The sequence below is a fragment of the Narcine bancroftii genome, chromosome 5 (assembly GCF_036971445.1).
Source record: "Narcine bancroftii isolate sNarBan1 chromosome 5, sNarBan1.hap1, whole genome shotgun sequence".
NCBI lineage: Eukaryota > Metazoa > Chordata > Chondrichthyes > Torpediniformes > Narcinidae > Narcine > Narcine bancroftii.
This window is the reverse complement of record NC_091473.1, coordinates 223,073,957-223,101,842: the sequence shown is the minus strand read 5'-3', so window position 1 is coordinate 223,101,842 and position 27,886 is coordinate 223,073,957. Positions and strand designations below refer to the sequence as shown.

The window sequence follows — 27,886 nt, the reverse complement described above, 5'->3', positions numbered from 1 at the left end:
TGGCCCGAACAGTCAGAGTCACTACACAGTAGCCACTGTCATCTGCCATTTGGGACTTCAAGGTCAAAGAGACTTTGTGGTTTACTGGTCTTACCGAAAGAGAGTAGCGCTGCACCGCACCGGGTTGAATAAAGCTCTCCGTGCTCCCACTGTTGAACAGGCAGATCATCATGTGACTATTTACCCTGATGTCCATCATTGATCTGGCAAATTGATGAAGGTGCTCTTGATCTAGTGTGATGGAGGCCAGCATTGAGTCACTGTTGGGCTTTATCAGATGCACTCTATCTATTCGGACATTCAATTTCAAGATGGCGGCCCCCATGGCCAACACGCATCGCTGCTGGGTTGGGAATATGGCAGTATCCAAGATGGCAGCCCCCATGGTCCGCACGCGGCTCTGCTAGGTTGAGAAGATGGCGGCATCCAAGATATCAGCCTGCATGGTCACAGAATACCACGGCCATGGTCGGGTCGTTGGCGGGACATGGCAGTGTTCCACAGGCTTTTGGCCCACCCACTTCCCAAAATGGCAGTGCTCGTGGTAACCACAAGGCAACCGCATTGTTACCTGAGTATGCATCCATGTTTTGGAGAGCCAACTGCCTTATGTAAGTTGAGCTCACCCTGCTCCAGCAGTCTCTGCTGGATGTAGCTAGATCTTATGCCTGCAACGTAGGTGTCTCTGATCAAGTCCTCTGTGTTCACCATGGCTGTTATGGCCCATCTTTGAGAGGTCGCAGGGCCTGAAAGTACTCGGTGCTTGATTTCTCTGGGTTTTCTAGCATAGACTCGTTTACCTTCCTCCATTACTGACTTTTCAGTATGTCCATCGCCACTGTGTATGTCTCAGTGTCCCTGATCATCAAGTATACCAGGGGCCTGACCTGGGAATACAATGCTTGATCCTCTGATCGCATGATAATAGAGGAGGCCTGCAGAAACGCTTCAAAGCAACACAACCAGAGAGCTTGAAGCTGTTGGATGCATCAGACGATTGTTGGTCAAGGTCCAGCTTTTCTGGCTTCAGAATCTGCTCCATTATCAAAAAAATGGTTGTGAATAAAATTGATGCACCATCAATAACTTCAAAGACTGGAAGTTGTAGAGAAACTGATAGACTTTTATTCACAACAGAATGGAGGTACATCCATACTGGTTGACTGTCCTGGACTGAAGAGGGGGCTGTGGCACAGTCACCTTTATTTAGGAATCAGTGGGAGAAGGGGTGTGTCCTAACACATCCAAACATACATACAGTGGTTTACCACACACATTGCATAAACCACCTTACAAAATAAATTTTAAAAATAGTGCAGTAAAAATCCAAGTAAGGCATTATCTGTAGTTTATTGTTCATTCAGGAATCTGATGGCAGAGGGAAAGAAGCTGTGCCATTGAGTTCTTGCCTTCAGTCTCCTGCACCTTTTTATCAATGGTAGCAGAGTGAAAAGCCTGGTTGATGGGGATCCTTGAGGGTAGATGCTGCTCTCTTAAGATACTGCCTCTTGTAGATATCCTCAATGGAGTGAAGACTGGTGCACATGCTGTTACAAGCTGAGTTAACTACTTGATGTTCTTGCCAATCATCCTTGATTGTGGCCTGGAGATGAGAAATCCAAGATCCAATTACACAGTGGGGTGTTGAGTCCCAAGTCTTGGAGTTTGCTGATCAATTTTGAGGGGATGATGGTGTTGAATGCCGAACTGTAGTTGATAAAGAACATCCTGATGTATGCATCTTTGCTGTCTAGGTGTTCCAGGGATTTGTATAGAGCTAGTGAGATGGTATTCACCGTCGACCTGTTGCTACAGTAGGCGAATTGAAAGGGATCCATGTCACCACTCAGACAGGAGCTGATATGCTTCAGCACTAGCCTTTCAAAACACTTCATCACAGTTGATGTGAGTGTCACTGGTTGATAGACATTTAGGCAGGTTACTACATTCTTCAATATGATTGACAGGAGGGTACCATGCCCTGCTGGAGTGAGATGTTGAAAATATCCATGAATACATTGGTAAGTTTGACAGCACGAGTTTTTAATACTCAGCCGGGTACTCCGTCTGGAGATGCTTTCCTCAGAGTCCCTCTCCTGAAGGCAACCTGCACATCATCCTCGGATATGGATAGAAGAGGATCATCAGGGGAAATGGGGGTCCACAGTGGTGGTTGTTCCTTGTTTTTGTGGTTGAATCGGACGTAGAAGTCATTGAGTTCATCTTTGTCTTGTATATCCCTAATCCTAGAGCTTATTTTGTGTACTTCCTTATTACAGAGCAGGCAGCCATTAACTCCAAAGTCCAGTTTCCATTAGACACCCTCCCCCCAACCTTCCCCCTTTCTTCCAGCTCTCTCTCTTGTTTCCCTTTTTCCTCTATCTCATTTCACAGAGCCAAAATTAATGATCACCTTTCTTTGCTCCAGTCCTATTATCATATCCAATTAACACCTTTTGTCTGTTGGTCAGTACTCCTCCTCCTCCCATTCTTCCTCTTCACCCCCCCCCCCCCCAGCTTTTAACAGACACCTCTCTTTTTCTTACTCATTCTTTAAAGAAGGGCTCAGGCCCAAAACATTCTATGGATGCTACGAGACCGGCTGAGTTCCTCCAGCATCTCTGCTTTTACTAAAGAAATTTATGTGCAAATAGCAGAGTTTGAAATGGGTAGGCTTTGCATCCAGATCTAATTTTATGATCTTGTAGAGAATTCTTATTCAGATTATTTTGGCAGCCCCATTTAAGGAATAGTATCTATTGTAAGCATGATAGGTTTATGAATATCTGTGCTGTAGTTTCTACTGATATGTGCTAGAACACTAAAGATCTCAGAACTATACATCAATAGCAAATGAGGATGGCATCCCAGATAATGTCATATTTTTTAAACTATTGCTAATTTTTTACATAAATAAAATGCAATTTAGCCCTTTATGTTTAAAGTTGACCTTTAGCCTCTGTGCAAAAGAGCAAAAATGAACTCTGGTCATTTTACATCCCTGCTCACTTGCCTTTTTTTTGGACTCAAGACCATTTATAACCCCAGACTTAAAAATGGTCTTGAGTTCAAAGAAAAAGTTAAGTGAGTGGAGATATTAAATATACATTCAGTTTGCAGTGCCTTTTTGCATTATGAGTTAAAATCAATTAATTTTGTGCTCGTTGCAGCAGCACATAATACTAAAATTGGAACGATACAGAGAAGATTAGCATGGGCCCCAAAGAGATATATAAAAATGATTAATCACACTATGTATGTATTTAATTGTAGTAATTATTATGTTTGTGATGTTTAATCTTAAATAAAATATTTTTTAAAAATCAATTAATTTCATCATAAATATGTTACAACTTCTATCTGCTGTCTGAATACAATTAAGAAGAAAAATTAGAGAATTAAAAGAGTTAAGAGAAGTGCAAGTAAATAAAAAAGACAGAACCTGAGAGGGAGCAATATTGAAAACGGATAAGAGGGAATCTATGCAGAATTGATAGAAACATACTGAAAGTAAGCAAGCAATAATTTTCTCACCCCTTATTTCACTGGCATAATTTTCATGAAGGTACTAGAGTAAAATATTTGTAAACTTTTAATATCTAAAAATAAATGTATTGCATCTTACATTTAACGTTCTATGTTTAATAGTTTAATTTATGGCTCATAAAGTATCCCATCAACCAGGCCAAGCTCTCTCTCACTGCTACCTTCATCAAGTCATCTAGGGAAATAACATATAATTTAAGAAATAACATTACAATATTCGAACAAATATGGAGCCATACATGAAACACAATAGAGAAATCCTACCGTGGACTTCCACCACCTAAAATGACAGAAGGAGAAGATAACGAAAAGAACTGACTCAGTAAAATTTCTTGTTTATTTTTATTAAGTGACAAAATTGTTTAATGGGTTTAATGTATCTTATAGATTGAACTTTAAATAAATGGGGAAGGGAGTGAGGGAGGGAGGGAAGGGAGGGGGGGAAAAAGGGGGAGAAAACGACACTGTATATATTTAAGAAGAAAAATGTCTGTATGTATCTTGGTCAATATGGTTTATAGTGTGAACAATAAAAAATTTAAAAAAAAAGAAAAAAAAAGAAAGCAGCCAACAGCATAAAGGATCCCCATCCCCTGGTCATGCTCTCTTCTTGCTGCTGTCTTCAGACAGAAGGTACAGAAGGCTGAGGACTGTCACTTCCAAGTTCAAGGAAAGTTATTTTTCCCAACAGATATCAGGTTCTTGATCCTTCCTGCAATGCCTTATCATAACAGGACTACAGGACCAAAGATTTGTCTGTACTGTTGTAATATTTATTTTGCACTAACTACAACTGTAAATATTTATCTTTTTGTACTTATTTTCTTATATGGCAATTTAATTTGTATTTATTGTAAGTGTATTTTACATTCCTATGAAGCTGCAGCAAGCAAGAATTTTAGCATATTTGTACATTGTACTTATGTGTATGACAATAAATTCTTATATTTTATTCAGCTGAACTCTTTGAAAAAACAGCTAGAAAATAAGAACATCTCTGCTGAAGAATTGAACCAAGAGGTATAGAACTCCAAATGTATAAAATAGTTATGCTAGAAATATAGGCTTAGTTCATTCCGTACACAACTCAAAATATGTTGAGAATGCACAGCACTTTGTATACAGAGCAATTTTGACCCCATTTCTGCACCTCTTACTACCATGTGAAGAAATTGAATAGCTACTTTTCTAGTGGAATTTTAATTAGGGTCAGGAATATTTTGCAGCATAAAGCTTCCCCATATAAAGCCAACAACAGAGAAATCCTCAAAGCTAGAAGTAAAACACTAAAGTCTGCAGACAATATGGTTGAAGTAAAAACACAATGCTAGAGCAACTTAGCTCAGCAGGCCAAACAGTGTCTTGTATATAACAAAGATAAAAATATATAAACGATGTTTCGAGCTTGACCTCTTCATCGAGGTAGGAAGGGCTCAAACCCAAAATGTTATTTATGCATTTTTATCTTTGCTATATACAAAACACTGTTTGATCTGCTGTGTTACTCCAGCATTGTGTTTTTACTAAATGCTCAAAGCTATCTCACTTTTCTACTCTGAATTTTTATTATTATTTATTTACAGAAAATCCAATTTATACTCATTTTTTGTCTGAACAACTGTCCTGTGCACTATAAGCCTTTTCAATACAGTACTACTTTTAATTCCTTTAATTCATAGATGGCACATCCTTTCCATGGATTTTTTTCTATCTTATTGCAATATGTATTCAATAGATTCTGGAAGATTCTTTTAACTGTCTGCCATTACATATTGATTAACTAATCTTTACTGTATTTTTGTGTATATAACATGCCCGTTATATGTTTTTTTACAAACCAGGTAACCCACCGCGCATTATCTCAGTAAGCACGCTATACCAGAACTTGTTTTTAACACGTTGAATTTATTTTTAATTGATTGATGGAATTATCAAAAAAATGCTGAAGTAAAAAACCATATAACATCTGAAAAAAACAACTAAATGCTGGACAGCATGTCAAAGTCAAAAAACTATATAACATCTGAAATAACAAGTAAAATAATGACATTGTTTATTCGTCTTCTTCATTATCATTATCATCCACAAACCCTTTGAGTCCTTCTAAGTCAGATTCTTGTTCACTGTCTTCATTAAAATACGTTAGGATAGCCTGCCACTGTTCCTCCATTACTGTAGTTGGTACTGACATGTCATCGCTGTTACTGCTTTCGTTGTCAGTGATGGAATCTTCATCATCAGTGTATTCAATGCCAGCTTTTCTGAATCCACTGCATATAGTTTCTGGTTTTATCTTATCTCATGCTCTGGCAACCTATTTGCAAACTTCAGTATAGGTTGCTCTTTTCAAGCATCTCGATGAGTGCCATTCTGCATCCATTCCTCTCATTCTAATCTGATGAATGTCTTGAATATCGAGTGGCTGCAGTTTACATGTGGGCGACAACAGAATTTATTGTGTTTGGTGGTGAATTCTCTTTATGGGCTGCCATGGAATCAAATATGAGTAGCGATTTCTTTGAGAATAAAACAGCCTTGCCTTGCTCTGTAACATCTTTCCACCCACTCATAAGCGTGAGTGTTACAGTGAACAATCACAGTATTTGGCAGTTTTTCTCTTGGCAATGTTACTCTTTTAATTTAACACCACTTGCAATGCAGATGCAGCCTGATTTTGTTCTCTTCGACTATGAGCCCATTTCTTCAATCAGACTCTAACTGGTGCCGTTTATCTTTGAGGCCATGACATGCGCATTTTCGTGAATCCATCTTCTCAGGCTCATCTTTCTCTTTCCTCCATTCGCGAATGGATGATTCGCCAACCTCGAACTCTTGGTGCTGCTCTGTTGCCATTTTCTTCTGCTCTTATAACTACTTACAGTTTGAAGTTATTGATGTAAGATTTGTGTTTGACTCCTCACATTGTCAAAACTACTCTTGATCTCAAAGGTAATATGTGTGGAGCACAAAATGCAAGGGCCTTTTATACAAATTTTTGGATTATAGCTGATTAGACTAGATTGAATACAGGTGATAGCTATACAGGCTGATAATATTATCTGCACATGTATCACCTTGTTTTTGTGACTTTTATAGGACATATTATGAAGGTGCTGGACAGGACCGACTGATAATACACCTGTGCGGTATATGAATTTTTTAATATAATTTCAGATTTTCCACACATTATATGTGTGCGCGCATTACTTGTGTGTACATTATATGTGTGAAACGATGGTAATCTAATTTGAGAGATCTTTTTAGCTAGGTCTACTTTCATGTTCTTTTATTTTAAACTTTATTTATTCGTTCAAAACACAAATAATATATGACATATACAACAATTAACCATAAACATAAATGTTATTTTTAATATGTAGAAAAAAAAAGAAAAGAAAAGAACCCCCCCTTCAGCCAACTCTCCTAAGGAGAGCCATAAAGAAAGAAAAAATATTAAAGAAAAATTAAATATACATATTAAGATCTAATCAATGTAAATTGAAATGTAAATATTCTGAATATAACAACCACTTATTAATAAAAAAATTATAATTATCACGTGAAACATACATAATTTTTTCCATTATTAAACAATATTTCATCTCATGCCATCTATTAATATCAATCATATTTGTATCTTTCCACATACTAGCAATACATTTTTTTTGCTACGTATAAAGCTAAATATACAAAAGCAAGCTGAAACTTATCTAATCCCAAGCCTTTCAGAGGTTGCAAACTACCCAATAAAAAATACTGTTGGATCTAAAACTATTTTAATCTTATACAGGTATTCCAGAAACAATTGTACTTTCTTCCAAAAAGATTGTGTATATATATATATATATATATACACATGACCAAATGACATGAAAAAAAGTTCCAACCATATCACCACATACTAAAACACAAATCTGATTCATCAAAACCATACTTCTTTAATTTTTCAGGTGTTAAGTATAATTGATATAAAAAATTGTAGTTAATCATTGCATAACGTGCATTTATCAATCTACTTACACTATCATAACAGGTATCTAGCCAATCATCCTCGGAAAAAATAAAACCAGTATCCGCTTCCCATTTACTTTTAGATCTATCCCAACCCTTTTTATCCATACCATCCTGTAATATTTGATATATAGATGAAATATAACCCTTCTGTGGTACCTTCATAAGAAAAGTCTCAAATTTAGTCATTTCAGGTAAAATCATATCTCTACCAAACATACATTTTACCAAAGATCGAATTTGATAATAAAGAAACAAAGAATTCTTATCAGTACCAAAACCTTCCCTCATCTGATTAAAAGTACCCTCTTTAAAACAATCTCCCAAATTTTTCACTCCTTTAAATCTCCAATGCAATAACTTCGATTATGTATTGAAAAAGAAATAAGTTGATTATTATACAATGGAGTCAAAGCCGATAATTTACCCCTAGAGCCTGTCATTTTATTTTTCTTTATCCATAACTTCATTAAATGTTTTAGTATAGGCACATTGTATTGTTGTAACAAATTTATATTCTATCTAGTGTTCTTTTAATTACTTCTATTTGTTTAAATTACCAAAATGAATTCAAAACCCACATTCAGATCAGTAATCTTACTATGATGCACCATATCAGGTCTTGATGCACAATATCAGGTCTTGATGCACAATATCAGGTCTTGATGCACAATATCAGGTCTTGATGCACAATATCAGGTCTTGATGCACAGTATCAGGTCTTGATGCACAGTATCAGGTCTTGATGCACAGTATCAGGTCTTGATGCACAATATTAGGTCTTGATGCACAGTATCAGGTCTTGATGCACAATATCAGGTCTTGATGCACAATGTCAGGTCTTGATGCACAATGTCAGGTCTTGATGCACAATGTCAGGTCTTGATGCACAATGTCAGGTCTTGATGCACAATGTCAGGTCTTGATGCACAATATTAGGTCTTGATGCACAATGTCAGGTCTTGATGCACAATATCAGGTCTTGATGCACAATGTCAGGTCTTGATGCACAATATCAGGTCTTGATGCACAATATCAGGTTTTGATGCACAATGTCAGGTCTTGATGCACAATGTCAGGTCTTGATGCACAATGTCAGGTCTTAATGCACAATGTCAGGTCTTGATGCACAATGTCAGGTCTTGATGCACAATATCAGGTCTTGATCCACAATGTCAGGTCTTGATGCACAGTATCAGGTCTTAATGCACAATATCAGGTCTTGATGCACAATATCAGGTCTTGATGCACAGTATCAGGTCTTGATGTACAATATCAGGTCTTGATGCACAGTATCAGGTCTTGATGCACAATATTAGGTCTTGATGCACAGTAGCTGCTCTCTGGTTGACTCTGGAATATACATTTTGAAGAAAAATATTCTGAGCTCCTGATTTTCATAACCTAAGAATTGTCTCATTTTTCCAGCTTACATGTAGATTAAAATTTCCATGAATATTGCCATACCTTTCTTTCCCACTATTTCTTCCTTTATGCTGCTTCTCCATCCTGGTTTCTTCAAATGAAATCATCTCACTCCAAACTACAAAGAACATTGTTAATTAACAATCACTTCTCCACTTTTACTTGTTTCTAAATGTCATGAACACTTCAACGTTTAGGTTCAAAACTACATTATTCCACAAGATGCATTGAAATGATTCTATCCTAATTATTTTTGTAATCTCGAGCCTAAGATAGCAAATTATACACAATTTAGATTCCCATCATATTATTTATTATTTGTCTCAATACCTTTCTCTCCACACTTATTTGATCTTTGATCTACCACATCTTCCTAACTTTGATCCCTTGCCTTCATTATTTTGTTTCAAATCCTCCCCAAATTCTCTGTTATGTGGTCCCATCATCAGTTCAGGTGTAAATTTTTAATTTTAGGCATACAGCACGATTACAGGCCATTTCAGCCCATGAGCCTGTGCTGCACATTTATATCCAATTAGCTTACAACCCCCTGTACTGTTGCAACAGTACAGCTCTTCCTCAAAATATTGGTTCTGTGGTGGCACACCACTAGGCAGGTGAACCGGCCCCGCTTGTAGTCCATGCGGCGGGGCAGCCGGCCAAAATGGTACCATCGGGGGTTTCCCCTTCTTCTCAGCACAATGCTCAGAAGCCCACGCTGGAGGGCCTCGTGATGCTCGGGTGACGTCAGCGCCCCCCAGCACAGTTCTCAGCCAGGTCCGGGCTGGGAGTATAAGTCCAGCCCAGCAGCCTGCAATAAATCTGTTCTGCTCACTGAGCTCAACCCATCTGGTTGTGTGTTCTTTCAGTAGCAGTGTAGCTGCCGCTACAGTTCCAGTATTCCACTTCATGCATTTATTTCTCTAATCCTACTTCACCTATGATAATTTGCTCTGCTTCTTAATTTGATGCCTAGCTTCTCTTACTGACTAATGCCGATTTGTTTGTCCTCCCTGTGTAATTCTGTATGTATCACAATGACAGGACCCTTTACACTCACTGAATGCTTCTCCAGCCCTCAAAAGTGTAAAGTGCATGATATCATTGTCAGTTATCTTATCCATCTTGCAGCCTCCATTGTTATCTTTTTTTAAACTTTATTTATTCATTCAAAATACAGATAATAAGTAACATATATAACAATAAACTAAACATGAATGATATATTTTATATATATAAAAGAAAAAAAAAGAAAAAGAGAACCCCCCTTCAGCCAACTCTCCTGAGAGCCATAAAGAGAGAAAAAAAATAAAGAAAAATTAAGCATACATATTAAGATCTAATCAATGTAAATCAAAATGTAAATATTCTGTATATAACAACCACTTATTAATAAAAAAACTATAATTATCAAGTGAAACATGTGATATTTTTCCATTATTAAGCAATATTTCATCTCATTATGCCATCTATTAATATCAATCATATTTGTATCTTTCCACATACTAGCAATACATTTTTTCGCTACAGATAATGCTAAATATACAAAAGCAAGTTGAAATTTATCTAATCCCAGACCTTTCAGAGGTTGCAAACTACCCAATAAAAATGCTGTCGGATCTAAAGATATTTTAATCTTATACAGGTATTCCAGAAACAATTGTACTTTCTTCCAAAAAGATTGTGTGTATATATATATATATATATATATATATATATATATATATACATGACCAAACCGCGTGAAAAAAAGTTCCAACAGCATTACCACATCTAAAACACAAATCTGATTCGTGAAAACAATAATTTTTTAGCTTTTCAGGTGTTAAGTATAATTGATGTAAAAAATTATAATTAATCATTGCCTAACGTACATTTATCAGTCTAGTTACACTATCATAACAAATATCTGACCAATCATCCTCGGAAAAAATAAAACCAATTTCCGCTTCCCATTTACCTTTAGATTTATCCCAACCCTTTTTATCCATACCATCTTGTAATATTTGATACATAACTGAAATATAACCCTTCTCTGGTACCTTCATAAGAAAAGTCTCAAATTTAGTCATTTCAGGTAAAATCATATCTCTACCAAACACATGCTTTACCAAGGATCGAATTTGATAATAAAGAAACAAAGAATTCTTATCAATACCATAACTGTCCCTCATCTGATCAAAAGATAAAAATTTACCTCCTTGAAAACAATCTCGCAAATTTTCCACACCTTTAAATCTCCAATATAATAAACTTCGATTATGTATTGAGAAAGAAATAAGTTGATTATTATACAACGGAGTCAAGACTGACAATTCACCACTAGAACCTATCATTTTCTTTTTCTTTGTTCATAGCTTCATTAAATGTTTTAATATAGGCACATTATGTTGCTGTAACAAATTTACATTCCATCTAAACAAAAATTGATGTATTTCAAATTCAAAAATATTTGCCATCTCAATTTTGGCCCAACTAGGGGGTCGTTCCAATCCATCAATTAACTAATAAATTTAAGGGCTGCTTCATAATAATTTTGAAAATGTGGTAAATGTAGTCCCCCTAGGTCATATTTCCAAGTTAATTTATTCAAGGCTACTCTTGAAAATTTACCGTTCCATAAAAACTCCCTAACCATTTTATTAAAATCTCGAAAAAAAATATTATCAAGTAAATACGGAAGAGATTGAAATAAATATTGTATATGTGGAAAAATATTCATCTTAATTGTATTTATTCTACCCAATAAATTAATAGGCAGATCTTTCCATTTATTCAAATCAGTTTTAATTTTTTTTATTAACAGAACATAATTTAATTTATATAAAGATTGATAATTAACATCCATGATTATACCCAAATACTTAATTCGATCCGTCCATTTCAAATTAAGAATGTTTTTATAAGTTGAATAATCTCCTTCACTCACTGGTAATATTTCGCTTTTTTCCCAATTAACTTTATATCCAGAAAAACGTCCATATTGCATCAAACACTCCTTCAAATGCAACCTCCATTGTTATTTAAACAAACTAAAAATAATTTCAAACCCATTGAACAATTGCAAAAGCTGAATCTGCATCTTGGTTTTCTCTCCAACCTCAAGTCATAAACTCAATCATGTTGATGATTATTGCCTGTATTTACATGCTGCAAGTATTACTTAATCAGTTAGCAGACTAGATGAAATTATGTTATCCCAGAAAGGAAATGCTGAAGTTATATTTGCAATTTGTACTATATTACTTTCACCCAAGCTCTAAATTTGTTTTTGAATTTTATTGAGGTTTTGCTGCATGTGGCTTCATATGGTTGCAAATGGAATTAAACCTAATATAATTGTCAGTGAACATATCTACCGTACCTCTGACTTTATGAATGAATATAATTGGTGTAGCAGATAAAGTGTTAGGGCCTTTTATCCAGCTATGGAAATATTGCAACATTCTTCAATTAACACTGCAATTAAATACCACCATCACTAGGGAAATTTGACCTATTCAAGAAATCCTAGTCTTTGCAATGGGCAATATCATGTAAATGATGAAAGAGTGTGTCATTTGTTTGCCATATTAAGAGATCATTTATCAGTCCCACAAAATTATTTTTTCATTTTTCTGAATATTGGTTAAATAACTAGCTGATGTAATTCATGGGCAAATGGAAGATGTTTTCTGCAAGCCTTTACTTTGCTATAAATGCATGAAACTGTCCTGAACTTCTGTTTCAGCATAAGACATTTTATCGTACTGCTCATTAACATATATAATTTTACTCATTCCTTTTAATAGAATAAGAGCTTGAAAATAAAGTTTATAGAAGAAACTAAGCAGTCCAGCGTTTATAAAACTGAGGTATGTGTAAATCAAAAATCTGTAACAAATATCTGTAACTATTCAATTAATTTTATTTGCAAGAGAGGAAAACAGTTTTTAAACAATGCTGTACAAAGCAGATAATCAGATGTTAATTATCTTTTACAACTGGGGTTTGAATCCCAGTCTAAAGGGTTTTTTATTCAGAACAAACCACCATGATTCAACAGCTATCACGTGTACCACCAAATTTGATCTAATCATTATGACAGCTGTAGGATCAATGTAGTTTGGAGTCAAGCAGATTGAAAATGAAAATGATTTCTGGCATCATAGCTCATGACTGTGCTGAATCTTGGAAAGTACTATCCAAATGGTTCCTTAAACCTGCTCCATTCACATACCAGTACATTTTTCCTTTTCACTATCTCATCCATTCCCAACCTTCAAGTTTTTCTTCATTTCTTTTAAATGTTGCTTTTAATTTTCTTTTTACCACTACCTGTGCAGTTGAAAATTCCAAAACATGATGATTCAATGTACAGAAAATTCTCCTTGTCTCCCCATTGGTTCTTCTATTATCATCTTAAATCTATGCTTTCTGGTCTGTGTTGCCAATGGAAACACTTTATCACAATCAAAACACCCCATTATATTGAATACTTTGAAGAAATCTTCCTTTATCCTTAAGAGAAGATATTAAATAAAATAACAGAAAACAATATACCAAAGAATCCAGAGATCTTTCTCCTAAGTAACATAAAAAACAAAGAATTTGGAATTGATTTGGAGGATGCACAAAAAAGATTTGTTAAGATAGCCCTAGCCGTAGCAAAAAAATGTATTATGTCAACCTGGAAATTGGAAGATAATTTGAAAATACAACAATGGTATATAGAAATGAATAAATGTATTCCATTAGAAAAAATAACATATAGTTTAAGAAATAATATTGAAATATTCGAACAAGTACGGGAGCCTTACATTAAATACAATAGCGAAAACCTACCGGGGACAAACTTTACCTAAGTTGATGGAAGGAGAAGAAAAGAAAAGAATGGACTCAGTAGAATTTCTGGTGTATTTTTGTTGAATGACAACATTGTCTGACTGGTTTAATGCAACCTAGATTGTATACCTAAAATGGATGAGAGGGGGGGTGGGGGGGTGGCTTGGGAGGAGGGAGGGGGGGGGGAGAGAAAAAGTCACTGTATATGTGGGAAAAAGAAAAAGTGTATATCATGGCTAATGTGATTTATGGTGTGAAAAATAAAAAAAAATTTAAAAAAAGAGAAAACAGGGAGGAGAGAGAGATAGAAAAGTGGGGGAGAGAACAATCATTTATTAAGTCTCAAATTTAAATTCCTTAATCTTCTTACCATGTTAATAAGTCTCTGTCTCTCTACCCGACCTCAGTTGCAGTCTACTTTTCTCCAGTGTACCGCAAATGAAATAAAATCTATTTATAAAGCCGCTGTTTGCAAAACTGGTCACGAAGAATTGCCTGGTACCTGGGATCCATTTTCAAGTGTAGAAAAAATTTAAGTGAATGTGAGCTAAACAAGAAAGTCTGCAGATGCTGGGGTCAAATGCAATACACAAATGTGCTGGAGAAACTTAGCAGCCACACAGGAACCATAGGAAGTGAACTTCGTTTCCCCAGCACATTTATGTAATGAAATGAACTTGATCACAGTTGCCAAGATAAGATTCCTCCTCATAGTTCACATTCTCCCTCCAGCCAAAGGCAAAAATACTGAAACTGCTTATCATGGAGCTGGTCTCCATGCAATTGGAGATGGTCATTGGCAGGCTCTTGTGTAGCATAATGGGAACTTCCTGTTTATAAACCAGAGAACAAGGCTTACTAAGACCTTGCTATATGAGGGATGTATTGCCTCCTTGTTGGGTCCCTGAAAATGATGAAATAGGGAACTTGGCTGAAGTTAAGGTTATAAGGCAAACCCTAGCAATACATTCATATTCTTTCTCTTTATTCAAACCCTGCTGGAAAAAGGATGCCTAGCTATTTAGAGTTAACATTGGAGTTTAAGGACTGCTTGGTAGAAGTCCAAACATTTTCAAAAGAATAAAATATTATTGTAGCTGGGTCTTGAGTGGCTTCCTCAGATTTGCCGCCAAAGAATATCAAACACTTTCTATTGCTATTTGTGGGTACCCTGCAGGAAGTTATGATTTTTGTTTTTTTTTTAATGGGTCTATACATCATTAGCAAGGGCAGCATTTATTACCCATCCCAAATTGTCCTTGAGAAGATAGTGGTGAACTACCTTTTGAATTCTTTTGGTTAAGATGCTCTCGCAGTTAAATGGGAAATCCCAGGATTGAGACCTAGTGATGATGAAGGATCAGGGATATTTCTAAATCAGGATTAAATGCAAATTGGGTAACAGGTGCATGGGTACACTGCATTCTTCTTGGTGATAGAGGTAACCAGTTTTGGAAGTGTGTTACAGTCCAACTGCAGTGTATATTGTCGCATACTTACCTGCATTGGGAGTGGTGACAATCGCTGCTGATGGCGTAAGCGAAGCAGCGCGCGAGAGTAATAGAGCACATGTGCAAGTGTGTTAAGCATCAGTATGCAAGTGATGGATCTCAGACGCAAGAGGAGGAGAGTGAGAGCATTAGGATCACCCATTTGGCAGTGAACCACTGAGAAGGTCAGAGGGGTTTGGCTGAGTGGTGTTTGGGGAGTTGAAGATTGCAATGTTGTGTCTGCATAAAAATTAAAGAAAGTTGACTTCATGGTGTGCTGGTGTGCTACAACCTTTATTTGTTGTAAGCTGGGGTAAATCAGTGCCATTACAATTGATGACCCCATAAGTACACAGTACCTGATGAGGATAAACCCCTTACAGGAGCTATATGAGGAGGTCAAACTGGAGGTTCCTCCCCTATTTATTAATAATGTATCAGTATGGTTCACGATCATCAAAGCATGCTTTTCTGCCTTTAGTGTGATAAGTCAGAAGAAAAAGTATAGTTTGCGTCTTCCAGAGCAGATTGTCTGTGAAGTGGAGGATGTCTTAGGGGATCTGAATGGTAATCTCCCATACGACATGGTTAAGGTGACTATTTTGCAGCAGAATCAGCCATCTAGGGAGACTCATATGGTCCAATTACTAGCTAATGGCAGCCTCGGCAATAGGCAACCGTCACAGATGTTGAGGAGATGGTGGAGGCTAGATAGAGCAGACCCTGTTGAAGGTGATTTTTGTAAACATATGTTTACCTCATTATGTTTAAGAGCATTTGGTGAGTGTCATTCGAGTGTCCGCCCTCGATCAGTTGATGGATCATGCTGACCTCATTATGTCCACAATTTCTGCATTGAAGGTAGAAGGATTGGCTACTTTGCCGAGTCAGCAAGAGCAAATGGAGCTGGAACAATTGCTTACTGCATATTGTGAAATACCAGCACTTTATCGATCAAAGGTATTACCAGCACATTCTCAATCAAAGATAGTACCAGCACCTTATCAATCGAAGATAATTGAGTTGGAGCAGCAAATGGCACACCGACTACACAGGCCCAGACTTTGGGCACACAACGGAATTCCTTCCGTCGACCTGGTTGGAATCATGGTGATGGAAGACATGGTAGAGGCAATGGATGACATATTTATTGGAAGCACTGGAGATTTGGTGTTGCTGCCTGGCCCTGTCAGTCACTTTGCTTCTTGTACAAATGGCAGCTGAGAAATGACTAGAGCTGGCACTAGTGGCAACTGCTGCCCATGGGCATGTTGATTGCCATCTTTTCTTCAACATCTCTTGGGTCTTCAATTTTTTATCAATTCCACTACTGAGATTTCTGTGGTCCCTCTAATCACGGAAGAATGCAGGCTCCCCAATATCTTGTGTTCCTTCAGCACGATGCTGCTTGCAAATCACTTCAGCCCATTTACGATGGTCCTTTTCAATTCTTATGACACTACCCGAAGACTTTTGTGATTGACAGGAATGGAAAAGCTAACATGGGTTGAAGCTGGTGTATATCCACAATCCATGTTCTGCGTCAGGACCAGAGTCAGAGAACCAGTCGCACCCTTACCAATCAGACTGTACATCGCCAGTCTTGCATCATTGTACGAGGCCAGGCCGAACTGTCAGCCCTCCTGTCCATTATGACACGAGACAGTTTCAATCAGTTGCCCTCTTGCATGGTTCAGAGGCTGAGGGAGGCCTGTCGCGGTTAAGTAATGACCTCCATTGGGAGTGGTGCTGGTTGCTGCTGATGACGTAAGTGAAGTGATGCACAGAAGTAATAGCGAACATGTGCAGGTGTGTTAAGCGTCATTGTATGGGTGATGGATCTCAGATACAGGAGGAGGAGAGTGAGAGCATCAGGATCGTCCATGTGCCGATGAGCCAATTAGAAGGTCAGAGGGGTTTGGCTGGGTAGTGTTTGGGGAGTTGAAGAATGAAATGTTGTGTCTGCAGGAAAATAAAGTCAACTTCATGGTGTGCTGAAAGAAATAAGTGAGTGTATTGTTTATTTGTTTGTAAACTGGGGTAAATCAGTGTCTTTACAGTATTATCTACAAAGTGCATCTTGTAGATGGCACATACTTTAGCCAATGTATCCCCTAGGAAAGGGAACAATTGTTTATTGCAATTATAGTGTACCAATTTAGAAGGCTGCCTTGAATTGGATGGTGTTCAGTATGTGAGGGAAGCTGGATCTGCACAAGTGATGATACCTTCAGATTCTTGATTTGCATGTGTTCATGATGCATCAGTATCACTTGCTGAAAAGTACCCAACCTCTGACTTGCTTTTGTAGCCACATGATTTATACAGCTGATCCAATTCAGTTTCTGATCAGTAGTGATGCCCAGCATATTGATGGTGGGGAACTCAGTGATGGATGTGCTGTTGATTGTCAAAGATAAATGATTTGACTCTGATAAATGATAAATCTTAAATGATAAATGATCATCTTCTGTATTTGCTACCATCTGTTGAAAACTCCTTGAACATCCTCCATACCTATTACCTCATGTCACACTCTCTTTAAGAATATCACAGAATACAGGGTGATGCAATATAATTTCTTGGACCAGCTGTATCTAATGCTGCAGAAAATAAACAGGTCAAAACCAGAACTCTCGGACCAATGCTTTAGATGCGACTGGGACATTCGTGCACGCAACCTGGTCACGTGCCAAAGTGAGGCCCTTTTGGGAAGAACTAGGCCAAGTCCTAGAGAAAATCACAGGTAAAGATTCCTACAAGACCCATAGTTGTTCCTGTTGGGAAACATAATCCAATATGTGTTAATCACATTGGCAGTGGCCAGGAAGTGCATTGCCAGAACTTCTGGAAGTCTGACTCTAGTCTTAGTATCAAATGATGGAATATGGAAATGTAGAGCTCTGTTCCCCTGGAGAAAGTAACATAATTTGAGAAACAAATATGACACTTTTCGAAGGATTTGGCAGCCATACATACACCACATTGGTGTATGGCGGTGATTGATTTCCCCCATTCTGTGCTATGGTGTCCTCTCCCTCGCACTAATCCAAATCAAGGTAAGTCAGGAATATATATTGGCCTTCGATCACCCACTGAGCAGCGATAATCCCTGTTCCCTAATTATTATTTATTAACCTGGCATAAAGTTTTCTATTGTTGGTCGAACTCTGAATGAGCTGTCTTGTGTTATATGTGGGAGGGACTGGAAAAGACCCGAGCTGATGTATGCTGTCAATAATGAGAATGGAGTGTATGTAAATTTGAATATGAGCCTCCAGGATGGCACTAACAATATATATGGCTGTACAAGCTTGTGTGCAAATATAAATGAAATATTTTTTAAAAAAATATCACAGAATAAGTCTTTGAAAACAAATGATAAAAATGAAAGGCATGAACAGAAGATTATTTATTGAGAAAATGAATGGTGGAAAGTTTAGGAACTCAGAAAATATGATCAGAACATGCAAAAGTCCTGACATCTACAGTGAAATTAAAGATTGATGCACAATGGATCAAAGTCAAAAGAATAACTTGCAGAGAAAGACCTTAAAAGACATAATTAGTAGAAAAATAAAAATGTTTCATAAATTAATTATGTAATATATATTTTTAGACTATAGTAGTTTTGATGTAATTTTAAATAACTAGTTAAATAGAACTTGATGTTGACTTATTTTTTAAAGCGAAATCAATTGAATTTGGAACTGACACACCTCAGTAAGAAAAATGAAGAAACCATTCAGGGCCTTCAAAAGGAAATTGAAGAACTGAACCTTGAGAAAGAAAAGTTAACTGAAGAGGTATTCCTATTATATTAACATAACCATACATGTTTCAAGAGCCAGTAACTTACTCTTATTCCTATTTTCATTGCGTAGATCTCAAAAATATTTGGTACTGCAGGGTCACTGCTAAGTGGTGGACCTTGAGTTTGTGTCAGGCATGAGGTCTTGATCTTCACTTGACCAAAGGCTATGCTGGGGCATCAAAGAAAATGGTGATTTTTTTTGTATTTCTGCCTTTGATTCAGATAGGAGAGGTTATCCATGACTTTCATTGTGAAACATAAATTTGAGAGGGTAATGTGATGTAGCCAGGGCATGTTGGTCGAAGACCTTGGTCTTACTGTTGAGTTCTGTGAATGAGTTGATATCTTGGAGCCTCAGCCACTGAGTGTGCCCAAATGCAAGTATCATCTGCAATTTGAGGTTCTGGCAAATTTGATTCTGAAATTTAGTTGAACAGTTTTACATTAGTTCTGAATATTAACTCCACTGTAGTGAGAACTTTGTTGGAGGTTAGGTGCAACATCACAGCAGGAAAAATTACAAACATTTTGTGGTATATTACTGCCTTCACCAGTTCTGTTGCCTCTTCATTGGTTAGTATCATGACCTGTATGCTGATATGAAACCAACATAAGGTGGTGATAAATTTCTGTAGATGGATTTGAGGAAGATGTTTTTTATTGAATTTTCTAAGGCATTTGACAAGAACCCTCATGCTCGGCTAAAACAGAAGATTAAGACGCCTGGATTTTCATTAATTGGATTCTCATTGTATCAAAATTGGCTTGGCCATAGAAGACAGAGGGTTTCTGGTGAAGGGATGTAATTCTTACTGGAGGTCTGTGACCAGTAGTGTTCCACAGGGAACAGTACTGGCACCTCTGTTGTTTGTGATGCAGCTAATGATTTGAATGAAAATATAGTTGAGCTGATTAGTACATTTGCAGATGACAAAAATTGTTGGCATTATGGACAGCAAGCAAGGTTGTCAAAGGGCACCACAGGATATGGGTGGAGAAACAGTAGATGGAGTTTAATCCAGACAAGTGTGAGATGCTGCATTTGGGAGGTCAAATATAAGAGGAAAGCATACAGTAAATGACAAGATTCTGAGAAGCTTTGATGTACAAAAGGATTTTGGGATGTAAGTCCATAGCTCTCTGAAAGTCGCATCACAAGGGAATAGAGTGGTATAATATTATTTTCTTCATTAGTAGTGAGTGTAAAAGTTGGGAAATCATATTGCAGCTGAATAGAACTTTGGTTGGGTCATATTTAGAGTATTACATGTGGTTTTTGTCACCACATTACAGGAAGGATGTGGAAGCTCTGGAGTAGGCACGAAAGAAGTTCACCATTATATTTCTTGCTTTGGAGAGTATTTGTTATACAAGAAAGGTTAGATAGACCTGGATTGTTTTCTCTGGGGTGTCAGGAGCTAAGGAAGGCCTGATAGGTTTATAAAATTATGAGAAGCATCAAAAGGTTTGTTAGTCTTTTTCACAGAATACAAATGTCAAATATTAGAGCATAGCTTTAAGGTGAGAAGGGAAACAAAGGATATGTGGAAGGCAAATTTCTTTTACATGGAGGGTGTTGGATGAGTGAAGTGGGGGGAGTGATGAAAGCAAGTATGATAGTAATAATTAAGAGGCATTTAGGTTAGCATGGGAATATGCAGGGAATGGTGGAATATGGATAACATATGGGATAAGTTTGATATTATGGTCAGCACAGATATTGTGGACCAAAGGGCCTCTTCCTATGCTGTGCTATTCTTTTATGGTCTCCTTATTGATGGAGTCAGCAGCCTTTATGAGATATAAAACGACCATGCATCGCGCTTTTCTTGGAGTTGTCAAATAAAGATTGCATTCACTGTGCCTCTATCACAGGGGTGGCCAAATGTTTTTGGTTGTGAGCCACATACAGAGAAATATAAGGAGTCAAGGACAAAACGATATTAAGCCCGGCAGTGTTCAACCAGTTACACTGCAAGAAAAAGAGTGTTTTTAGATCAGAAAACCCATGTACCATTAAAAAATTCATGTTCTATCAAAATAACTATGGAACTATTGAACAGTTTAGCTGTTGACATTACAGTAGTTTATTGATGTGCTTACATCTTACAATAGACATTTCTGAATCTGCTGCTCATAAATTTAATTTAAATGAATGCAATAAAACTCTTTAAAACTCATTCAAAAACCAGTGTAAAAATAAAAAGCTGGGTGCTAAATGAGAACAGCAGAAAGGATCAAGAAAGGGACAAGGTATTTTCCAACATTCCTTCACAACTCTCAGTGAATACAGTTCATGGCCCAAGTGGCCACCTTAATGATTGTGATGTAATGTGTAAATCTGTTCTTAGGCTATTAAAGTGAACAGATTTCTTGCAAATCAAACAAGCACATTTCCCCTTGACTCCGTGAAACAGTTTTGATTTTCCCACCATCTAAAATTTTCAACACAGTATTGCTATTAATTTTACGTCTTTTTGGTTCCGCCATGTTTAATTGACTGAGGTAAATGTTTTTTTTTAAACTGAGGTAAACGTTTTGATCGATGAGTAACACTGCAATGGTCTACTAGTTCAAAATGGCAACAGCATCTAGTGTTGAAACTAAGAAGTGCAACATACAAACAGTGCAATTTATTGTTGGAGACTATGTTATAACAGGCCATATTCTACTTTATTTTTAAAATTCACCCTTAAAAATGGGCAGCAGACCACAGCTGGCCCAGGTTTGGCACCCCTGCTCTAGTAAAACAGAATCCACACTGTGATTTGCAAAGTAGTTCTTCAGTGATTGGTGGGAACCCTCACTATCCAATACTAATGCCTCAAATAACAAATGTTGTTTTAAAATTAAAAAAAAAGAAATGTTGGAAATAATCATGGGTCAGCCAGTTCTGATATAAACTTAATGTATGAAATTGTTGAATTTACCATTTTTCCTTGTGGTCTGTAACATGCAGAGCTTGCAGGTGCAGGTGGGAAGTGGGAGTCTTTTAAAACTGAGATGCAGATGATTAATTACAGCATATTCCTGTAGAGTAAAGGGGAAAGCTGGCAAAATTAGGGAACCCTGGTTGACAAGAGATTATGGAGTTTCGTTTCAGCAATAACAGGAGGTGTATGTCAAGATTAAGTAGCTGGAGTGTAAGACATGTGCGAGAACATTTAAGAGGGATATTGGGATAGAAAAAAAGAGGACATGAGATAGCTCTGTCAGATAAGATAAAAGAGAATTCAAAGAGATTTTGCAAGTATATAGCCACCAGGGTCTGGGAAGGTTGTTATTAAGATGGAAGAGGTCCTGAAAAGAAAAAATGAGGATGTAACAGGGAATAACTTATAAGGAAAGGCTGGGACCTGTTCCCTTAGCCTAGACTGTTGAAAGCTGAGGGATAACCTTAAAGAGGTATGTAAAATCATAAAGGCAGAGCTAAATTAAGTAGCCATAGTTTTTTCCCCCAGACTAGGAGACTCTAGTTTCAGAGGACATATGTTTAAGATGAGATAAGAAAGATTTAAAAGAGACTTGAGGAGCAACCTTTTCATACAGAGGGGATATATTGAAGGAACTGCAAGAGGAAGCTGCAGAAGCATGTACAATTACAATGTTCAAAAGGAATTTAGACAGGAACATGGACAGAAAGGGTAAGAGGGATATGGGCCAAACATAGACAAATGGGACTAGCTCAGGTAGGCAACTTTAGTTGGCATGGACAAGTCGGGCTGAAGGGCCAGTTTTAATGCTTCATAACTCTGACTCCATTTGCAATGAGATTCTACTCCTCAATCTTATATTGGATTTCATTTAAACAGATAGTGGCAGAGATTAGAGAATCAAAGGCAAGTAAAAAGCTCATAAGGAGGGAAAAATATGAAATGTGAAAATAGGTGACTAAATAATATCAAAGAGGACACAAACAGTGTCTTCCAGTATATAAAGAGTAAAAGAGAGGTGAAAATGACATTGGAGAAACAATAATGGGAGACAAGGAGCTAAATTAGTATTTTGCATCAGGCTTCACTGTAGAAACACTAGCAGTGTGCTGGATGTCCAAGGGTATCAGGAAGGGAAGTGAGCGCAGTTACTATTACAAGGGAGAAGGCACTCAGAAAGCTGAATTGTGTAAAGGTAGTTAAGTTTCCTGCACCAGATGAATTGTATCTTCAGTTTCTGAATGAAGTAGCTGTAGAGTTGGTGGAACCATTGGTAATGATCTTTCAAGAATCAATTTATTCTAGCGTAGTACCATAGGACTGGAAAATCACAATGTCACTCCACTATTCAAGAAGGGAGGTCAAAGCCAGCATGGTTTTCTTAAAGAAAATCTTGCTTAACAAACCTATTGGAATTCTTTGAAGAAGTGACAAGCAGGAGTAAGTAAATTGCAGTGGATGCTGTGTATTTTGATTTTAGGAAGGCCTTTGATAAGGTGCTGTTCATGAGGCTACTTAACAAGATAAGAGCTCATGGCATAACAGGAAACATACTAACGTGAATAGAGCATTACTGATTGGCAGAAAGTAGAAAGTCTGAATACAGGGATCATATTCTGGTTCGATGTATTTGCTAGTGAGGTCAATGTTGGGCTGCTTTTTTTTATTGAATGTATCTATGATTTAGATTAGGAAATGAATAGCTTTGTGGCCAAGTTTGCAGATGATATAAAGGTAGGTAGAGGTGCAGGTAGTGTTGATAAAACAGGGAGGCTGCAGAAGGACTTAGTTGGATTAGCAGAATGGGCAGAGAACTGGCAAATGAAATATAATCTTGTAAAGTGTATGGTCATGCACTTTGATGGAAGAAATAAGCAGCCAGACAATTTTCTTAAAGGAGAAAAAATTGAAAATTCCCAAATGCAAAGGAACCTGGGAGTCCTCGTGCAGGATACCCCAAAGATAAATTTGCAGGTTGAATTGGTGGTGAAGAAGGTAAATGCATTGATAGCATTAATTTCAAGAGGAATAGATTATAAGAGCAGGGACATGATGTTGAGACATTATAAGGCATTGGTGAGATCTCACTTGGAGAATTGTGAGCAGTTTGTGGCTTCTTGTTCAAGAAAGGATGTGTTGACATTAGGGTTCAGAGGAGGTTCACAAGGATTATTTTGGGAATAAAAGGGTTATCATCTGAGAAGCATTTGATGGTTCTTGTTGGAATTTAGGAGAATGAGGAAGAATCTCATTAGGTCCTTTCATAAAAAAAAATCCTAATGTAAGAGGAGATTCTCCACCCTCACGTCAGAAAACCTACCTTCATGAATGCTTCCCGATCGACTCCAAGTGCTGATTCTAATCCCTCTCCGAACTCTGCCACACATCATGAATGTACTTCCGCTGCAAGGGGTGGGCTAGGGATGGGATGATGATGTTGCAGTGATATCGTCAGCCTGAGATGCAGGAGTGGGAATTTTAAAACGCCAACAGCGTGCACAGCAGGGAAGCATTTCTGCCTGGGTACTAAGACTGGCTGCAAGCATCCCAATCAACTTTTCTACCTGATCTGGGGTTCACCATTTTCCACTATAGGGCTCTTTCTGTGCTCGGCGCCTGTGAATGATATCGACTCAACGGGCGGCATTGCGGCACCAGTTGCGCAGGCTCTGGAGGACTCTATGAGGCGCTGCTCTTCATGAAAGCAGTGCAAGAGCAGCCTTTTAGGGCTGCTTCATGAAAGGGTACATTTGAATTTTTCTCCGCAGATTTAGCCGGCCTTGGTGGAGACTTGACATGAAGCCACCTATAGAAGCATTTCAATTATTAAAACCCAAGGCAGAGAAGATGTAGAAAGTTTTTTTTTGCCTGGTAATGGCATATAGGGCAAGAGGGCACAATTTATGGCTTGAAGATCGCCCACTTAGAACAGAGATATGGAGAAATTTATTTTACCAGAGAGTGGTGAATCTGTGGAATTTATTGCCAAAAGCAGTGTGGATGCTTCATTTGGTGTAGTTAAGGCATAAATTAATAGGTTCTTGATTAGTCAGAACATCAAAGGTTCTAGGGAAAAGGCAAGCGAGTGGAGCCAAATGTGAGAATGGATCAGCTCATGATGGAATGGCGGGGAAGACTCAATGGGCTGAATCGCCTTTCTCTGCCCCAAGTCTTATGGTCTTGCAGTCTTATACTAACTGGATATTCTGAGTCACCCCGTCAAGCTAGCCTTCTTTCTATTAATAAGTTTCATTGTGAGGCAATCTAATGTAGGGATTTTAAATTTGCAGATCTTTTCATGATGTACATAAAAATATTTATTTGCCCATCAAGTTCACAAATTAATTGTTTTGGAGGAATGTTGCTTTTAAAGTTAATGTCACTATTAGTGCTAGACCCACTTTTATATGACCTTTCAACACCAGATGAAAGTAGCACACTGTAGGATTCACCTGGAAGGTTTGTGGGTGGCAAACATTTCAGCTGTTATTTTAAGGTACCAAGCAAGCCAGCTGAGAATTGGATGTCCCAGCCCTATTTAGTCCATATTTTCATTTTTGCAACTTTTAGACAGAATTTGTAAACATGTTCTGGATACTATTTTTGCTTAATAATGAGATTTTTAAATAACAAATTATTAAATTAGCAATATTTAAATAAATCCCAATGTTGCTAAAAGGCACAATGTGAGGAATTTTTGTGTTTTGGAAGATTAGGCAAAAAAAGGTAAAAGAGGTGGTGTAACTCTTAATAAATCATTGCAGCAGACTAATTGCATTAGCTAAGAAGCTCAAGATATATAATTTTGGATAATGTAAGTACTAGTAAGAGTAAGAAAGGACTGGTGGTTGTAGTTTATAGTTCTTCTAACAGTAAATTCCACAGTTGCTCTCAATTACCTGGGGTAATGATAACAAATACTGAAAACTGAAGAATTATTCTCAACAATTTAAAACCAGTTTTCTACATATCCCTGGCCCATGTAATGTTAATGATAAAATGATGGGAGTTTGTAAAATAGGAATTATAATACCTACAGACAATTTTAATCTGTAAAAATATTGGACAAATCAATCAAGCAGGGTGGCTGGGAGGTTGTGTGTTTTCAGAATTTTTTGGAGAACATGTTGAGCAACCAACTAGCAAGCTGACTATTTTAGATCTGATGTTGTGTAATGAGGATTCATGAAAGAATTCATAGTAAAGGGCCCCAGAAAGAGTGATCAAAACATGGTAGAGTTTAAAATTCAGTTTGAATTGATAAATTTGGATTTGAAGCTGTTATCCTGAACTAAAATAAAGGTTGTTATAAAGCCATGTAGATGGTTGGCCAAAATGGAGTGGGAAAAAGATTGAATGGTAAAACTTCATAATGAAACCAGCAATGGTTGATGTTAAAGAGACATTTCATAAAATGGCAGAGAGAAATGCTCTGCAAGAGGGATGCACCATCCTTTACTAATTAAGGTTATAATTAATACATCCATTATCCTAAAAATACTTTGCATTTTGGAAAAGTCTTAGGATTAGAAAATCACAAATCCACTATTCAAGGAAAGGATGAGACAAGAAACTCTCCAGCCTCTAGACGAGGGGTGGCCAAACTACAACTCCAGGCCAGCTACCCATTCTTAAGTGACCCAGAGTGAATTTTAAAAATAAAATGGAATAAGTCCCATTAGAACATAGTCTCTGACAGTAAATTGCACTGTATGTACACTGCACTCCTTAGATTTAGCACTAGATGTCACTGCATTTTGAACAACTACCAAATCAACTGTTGAAATGTTAATCATTAATTAAAGCGGTTACCTCAGTTAAAAAAAATGACGTCAGTTTAAAAAAATACCTCAGTTGATTAAACATGGCAGAACCAAAAAGATAGAAAATAGTCAAAGGGAAGTGTGTTTGCTTGACTTACAAGGAATCTGTTACATAGCCTATCTTGAAGAGCAAATCTACAGATTTACGCATTGCATCATAAGGTGAACACTTGGGCCATGAAATGTATTTACTGAGAATTGTGGAGGAATGTTGGAGACAGCCTTGATCGTTTCTCCTGTTCTTATTTTGCACCCAACTTTTTATTTTGCATTACTTTTTGAATGAATGTTTTAAAGAGTTTTATTGTATTCATTTAAATTAAATTTAAGAGCAGCAGACACAGAAATGCTCACTGTAATATTTGAGCACATCAATAAACTGGAATGTCAACAGTTGAAATGTTCAGTAATTTTGAATAGTTATTTTGATAGAAAATTAATTTTTGACTGCACAGGTGTTTTCTGGTCTAAAACACAATTTTTCTTGCAGTGTAACTGGCTAAAAACTGCTTAAAACTGGCTTAATATTGCTTGGCCCTATGACTCCTTATATTTTTCTGTATGTGGCCCATAACCATAAACATTTGGTCACCCCTGATCTAGACCAGCATCTGCCATTGAAAAGATCATGGAATATATTTTTAGGGAAGTAGCTGCATAAATTTAGAAAATCACTAATCATAAAACAGTAAACATGTTTTTATGAAACAGAGATTACATTTGACAAATTTGCTAGATACTTTAAGAATGTAATGAACAGGGTGGATTAAGGGATACTGAAAAATTAGTGCAGTTTGATTTTCAGACAGCATTTGATAAGGTGCCTCATAAAAGCTTATTGTTCAAGGTAAGAGTTTGGGTTAGGGTTTTGGGATATATATCATCATGGATAGAAAGTTGCTAACAGAAAAAGAGTAAGAACAAATAAGTTGTTTTTGGATTGTTAATCAGGGTGCCAGAGGGATCAATGCTGGGGCCTTAACTTTCAATCTATGTTAAAATAATAGAAGAATAGACCAA

At 37.1% G+C, this 27,886-nt stretch overlaps 1 protein-coding gene and 1 non-coding gene across 5 annotated transcripts in view; both read left to right on the top strand.

Annotated features, from left to right (window-relative positions):
- The window catches only part of sycp1 (synaptonemal complex protein 1), a 207,880-nt gene that overhangs the window by 130,096 nt on the left and 49,898 nt on the right, over positions 1 to 27,886 (top strand). For all 4 annotated transcript variants that reach the window (XM_069941423.1, XM_069941421.1, XM_069941424.1 and 1 more), the window contains 3 exons: positions 4,504 to 4,566; positions 12,774 to 12,836; positions 18,986 to 19,102. In XM_069941423.1, coding sequence (XP_069797524.1) covers positions 4,504 to 4,566; positions 12,774 to 12,836; positions 18,986 to 19,102 — 243 coding nt within the window. The remainder of the gene's footprint in view (positions 1 to 4,503; positions 4,567 to 12,773; positions 12,837 to 18,985; positions 19,103 to 27,886) is intronic.
- LOC138765608 (U6 spliceosomal RNA) lies at positions 3,158 to 3,261 on the top strand. The gene has a single exon (XR_011358598.1). It is a non-coding gene; the product is annotated as a U6 spliceosomal RNA (small nuclear RNA).